General features: G+C 42.1%; 1 protein-coding gene across 1 annotated transcript; it reads left to right on the forward strand.

Moving 5' to 3' along the window:
* Positions 1-2959: 2959 nt before the first annotated feature.
* On the forward strand, positions 2960-3544 carry neurog1 (neurogenin 1). Its single transcript, XM_008303446.1, has one exon. It carries the CDS (start codon positions 2960-2962, stop codon positions 3542-3544), a length of 585 nt encoding a protein of 194 aa, XP_008301668.1.
* The last annotated feature ends 2048 nt before the right edge of the window (positions 3545-5592 follow it).

Below are 5592 nucleotides of genomic sequence, written 5' to 3' on the forward strand. Positions count from 1 at the left end.
TTTTTCTGGTGCTGGAGTATTTTTAAAGTGTGGTTTATCCTCTTTGGGTGAAATAGGATTTGGGATTTGCAGACTTGTTGTGGGGGCCTCACAGAGGCTTGTGCCGGCCCTGCAGCCGGGCCAGAGATGATTTGTGTGCAGCCTGGGTTTGGTTTTGTTCCTGCTGAGGCCCATTTGAATAAGAATGATGCCAATGGAGTGGCTGAGGCAGAAAGAAAGCAGCACAAAAGGCCAGAGAAGCTGAATTTGGACTAGGGACAGACCAGGAGAGGAGTGAAAAGAAGTGCAGGGCGGACAGCCACAATGGAACAATTCACCTTATAATCGCTTTGATATATTATACATGCCTGAAGACTCTAAACATTGTGTAATTATTTATAAATGACTGTCCCCCTCCTATCCTGCAGAATAAAGAAGCAGAAAGACTCTGCAGGTCTCTGCTTCTTCTCCACTGAGCTGCAAACTGAATAAATGGAATAATTAATGGAAAATTGTATGCCTGTCTCATAAAGATGTCTTTAAAAAACACTTCAAGAAAATTTGCCTGGCTCTATGTGCGCTCACGCTGGATGGGTTTACTGCTGCCTGAAGAGATGAAAAGACAAACAAAAAGCCAGACTTCATAAGTGAAACAGTCGAGGTGAGGCTGAAAAAATGAGCTGCATCGCTGTGTCTGCACACACCAAAGATCAGGGTCATTCTTAATGGTTTTGTTGGATCTGGACTGGCGGTGGGTCAACCTCTCTGGATCTGCTCTTTACTGCTCTGCATCTTATTTATGTTTGAGAGCCGCTACAATAGAAACCCGAGCCCAGAACCAGACTTCAGGCTTTCAGAAACACTGAGTTCAGAAGTGTAAACCCTCCCGGCGGATTTGTGACCTCCCACCAACCAGAGTCTGCATATTTTTTTGGAGCTTTTAAGAAAAACCAAACATTTTCAACTGTTTTCTACTATTGTCTCTTTGCACCAGGTTCTGGAGTCACATGTGTGAGTCTGGTGGAGAAACAATCCTTTTAACAGGTGAGAGTTGAAATGACAAACCTAAGGCCTTTGTCAACTGCACTGTGAATAAAACAACAACAAAGGTGTCTTAAAGATATCTATATATCTTGTATATAGTTTATATACATTTTCTATTCTTAACTTTACATGAGATTATGGTTTGTTTTTTTTTTTTAGCTCCTTTATTCTTACTGAAGAGTATTTACATGTAAAACAACTAAATGACGTATAAATATGGTTAAATACTACCACTACTACTACTAATAATAATAATAATAATGATAATAACAATGGGAATAATCATGGCAATAATATGATGGTATACTGATAAAAAGTACTATTTATGTTATAAAATGAGTAATATTTTTAACTGCAAGAATCCAAAATTAAAGTTAGATGATATCAAGTGTATTATGAGCTTTTACACATAAATCTTAAATATTCAACAGGTCTTTATTGTCTAAAAGTATATCTACCTGTACAATTAAAGGATTTTTTTTAAAACTTAAAACTACAGTTAATAAACAAGTGTTTATGATTGTAATGTCAACAATAAACTGTTAAATTTAAACCACCTTTACACATAAATCAGGTCTATGTCACAGATTTTTCTTTTTAAATGTTATTTCAATTAGATGTCTTATTTTGGGAACTTCAAATCAAGTGTAAAAATAAAAAAATTTCCCACTAATATTTCCCTATTATTTAAGTGTTATGTATTTAATTACATTACTTGAGGACTTAAAATCTCAAGAAATATTAAGTTCATGAAGTTACATCAACTTGAATTTAGTTTTAAATCAAACAAGGCACAGATTTGAGTTTAAATTACACTTTAGCTTTATTATGTCAACCTTCAGAATGATGTCTGCAGCTGAAAAGGTTGATTAAATCAGTAAATTATGACTTTTAACTTTTACATGCTTCTACAGCAGATATCTTTGTCCTGTTGTTTCTAGTTTAGTTAATCAAGCTGTTCTTTGTTTGTTTTGTTGCATCAACATTTCCGTGTTTGGTTGATTAAAACACTGAGTTATCTTGACTTTACTGGCTGCAGAAATAAAAGTACATCAACCCGTAAAATAAACGGGTTCACCTTTGGAAAAAAGTGTTCACACAAATCTGTAACAGTGCATGAAAGTGGTGTTAGTAGTTGTTTTTTACTGTGTGCCTTAATGCAAAAGGAAAATCTTGTAAAAATCTCGGTTTGCAATTACTGCTAGATAAAACCTATCATGTATAAAACTATTTAGTGAACCCAAAGTGAAAATCTATTTAACAGGCTTCGTATTAAACTGTGGCTCCACCTGTTGATAGGGGTTCATCAGAATGAAGACTTGACTGAAGAGAAGACCGCAGGACTCTCCTTTGTGTTGTTGGAGTAAAGGATGAAGGTTCTGTGGTTCTGTGGATGGATGGATGCATGGATGGATGGAAGGTTGGATGGATGAATGGGTGAATGGAGGGTGAACCCTCCGGAGCGTGTCTCCGCCCGGGAGGAGGGGAGGTGGGGGTCCCACTGACTCTTCTTTCTTTCTTTTATATGTTTTTGGTTTTAACTCTGGGTTTCTGTGGGGTGGGGTGGGGTGGGTGCGGGTTTGTGCGTGTCGTTCGCGTGGCCGGCCGCCTGCTTTGATTGGCTGGCCGAGATTACCGGCACGCTTCTGTATGTGCGGGGCGCACAAACACCCCGGGCGTCATTATGTTAATGCGCAGCTCCGGCGGCACGGGGCAGACCTGCAGCCGGTCCGGGGGGGCTCCGGGGTCTGTGAGGGGGGGGCGGTCATTGTCCCGTCCGAGCTATATAAGCGGACTGAGGCCGGTCGTGTGCCAGGCTCACCGGCTCGCACGAGCTGCACCAGGGCAGAAAAGACGCAAAGACACGCGTGCCGCTCCGCACACTCTGCGCTCCGAGAACTCACCTGCGCGTCACTCTGTCTCCACTGAACCGAGCATGGACTCCGTGTACTCCGACATCGACAGCAACAGCTGCGACTTCTTCCCGCACACCGACGACGAGGACTCCCGCGGCAGCTCGCCTCTCTGCCAGCCGCCCGAGCAGCTGCAGCAGCAGAAGAAGCGGCGCCGCGGCCGCGCCCGCAGCGAGGCCACGGTGCAGGTGGTGAAGAAGAACCGGCGACTGAAGGCCAACGACCGCGAGAGGAACCGCATGCACAACCTGAACGACGCGCTGGACGCGCTGCGCGGCGTCCTGCCGGCCTTCCCGGATGAGACCAAGCTCACCAAAATCGAGACTCTGCGCTTTGCGCACAACTACATCTGGGCTCTGTCGGAGACCATCCGCATCGCCGACCTGCAGGCGGGAAAGCCCGGCGACACTCCGCTACTGGTGAGCCTGGCCGAGGCCCCGAGCCCCGGGAGCGACGCCTGCTCCTGGAGCTCCAGCGGCTCCTCGTCCTCCTCTTCCCCGGCTTACAGCGCCTCCAGTCCGGGCAGCCCCGCCGAGCGGGAGGACTACGCCTACCTGCAGCAGGACGCGCTGTTCGGCCTCCGCAGCTTCGTGCCGGGCATCTACTGAGTGAGAGCAGCCCGCCGGACCAAGCCCGGTCCAGAGAGACTGACAGACGGACTGTGCTGGAATAAGACTGAGAATCACTGTTTGCCTTACTGAGCTCATTTATTCTCCTCTTCACGTGTCTCTGCTGACGGATTGTAAATGAGAGTAACTTAATTTGTTCTTAAAATTAGTCGTTTTTGATTTCGTGTATTTCTCCAAAAACCTTTGCACTTTCCCCCCTTCCTCCCTCCCTGCCCCCCTCCAGCAGAGTTTTTCTTTTTATTCCGAGGTGAAAAGTCAATTTTACAATTTGTAAAGCGATAAAGCAGAAAATAGAGTGTGGAAATCGAGTTTGAACGCTGTGACAATAGAGTGAAAGGAACTGCCCTCATTCATGATGTCTCCCCACCTCACCCCCTCCCCGCTTAGACGATTGTTTTTATTTATTTCTGTTTGGTCTCATGAAATGTTGTATTATGTACATATAGAGATTTTTATTCTATTTACTCGGAGGTTTGGTGCTGCGGCCGCTTTTCTACAGAATAAAGTTCTAACGTTTCTATAAAGAATCTCCGTGTGTGTCAACTGATCCACTCATGAGTGTTTTACGATCATATTAAATGTATTATAATATATCGATAATACCAACGAGAGAACGTGCAGACTATGAATTTTTAGAGTTTATGTTTTAGAGTTCTGGGAGCTGAAAACCAAAATAAACCGACAAATAATCGAACAATGAAGCACAATTTACAGCTTTTCCCTGCATATTTATACATATCAAAGCCATACAATTTAATTGATGCTGTTATTACATACCAGCATAATAATGGTATTTCATAAAACAATTTAATCCGTCCAGGACAGATTTCGACAAGAAAAAAAAAAAGAAAACATTTAAAATTAACGTTTAATTTACTGTCTTTTAAATCCTCTGAAATATTTGTATGTTTTTAATGTTTTGTTTGAACTCTTACTGGCTGCCTGAGCAGAGAAAAACTCGACCTGTTAAATACCAGCTGTATTTGTGGCGGTTTTTAATCAAAGTATTTCGTTTATTTTAATCTCTCTCTCTCTCTCTCTCTCTTTTTTTTTTTTTTACATCCTTGCTGTCAATTTTCACGATTTTTTCAAATCTTTCCACAAACTTTTTGATCTCTGTTATAATTAATTTTACATCTTAAAATGTTTAAATTACTTTTTACAGTTCAGTTTTTATTATAAAGCAACGGCTTTTTGTAATGTAAATTCACATACTTTAAACAGACTCGCTTGCCATGAAAAATACAGAAAAAATCTGCATCTATTTACAGTAAATATCTGTTTTTAAAAAAGTTTTTAACAGTTTGTTGCAATAATTTTTTAAAAATAATTCATCTGATTTGTCCTTTATTATTTAATTACAGATAACTAGTGAAATCTGAGACAGGAAAAAACACTCAGTACTGCAAATAATATCCAATTTAAAATCTGCATCTGGAGGAAAGAACATTATGTGGAAATATTGAAGGGTTGAACATCTCAAGACATCGGAATGACATCACTCCAGAAGAAACATAAAAAAAACAGATTACAGTTTGTGAATGCACACAGAGACAAAGAGCTTCATTTGTGGAGACATGTCCTGTGGTCTGATGGAACTAAAACTGAACTGTTTGGCCTTAATGACCATCGTTACATTTGGAAGAAAAGGGGGAAGCTTGAAGCCTGAGAACACCATCCCAGCTGTGGAGCACGGGGGTGGAAGCATCATGCTGTGGGGCTGTTCTGCTGCAGGAGGGACTGATGCACTTCACAGAATAGATGGCATCATGAGGAAAGAACATGATGTGGAAATATTGAAGCAACATCTCCAGACATCAGCAGGAAGTTAAAGCTTGGGCAGAAATGGGTCTTCAGATGGACAATGACCCTCAGCATAGCGCCAGATTAGCTACAGAGAGGCTTCAGGACAGCAAAGTCAGTGTTGTGGAGTCACAAAGCCCTGATCTCAGTCCTGGAGAACATTAGTGGAGCAAGGAGACCAACAAACCTGACTCAGTTCCACCAGTTCTGTCAGGAGGAATGGG

Source organism: Stegastes partitus, unplaced genomic scaffold (assembly GCF_000690725.1).
Source record: "Stegastes partitus isolate 25-593 unplaced genomic scaffold, Stegastes_partitus-1.0.2 Scaffold2008, whole genome shotgun sequence".
In the NCBI taxonomy this organism is placed as follows: Eukaryota; Metazoa; Chordata; class Actinopteri; family Pomacentridae; genus Stegastes; species Stegastes partitus.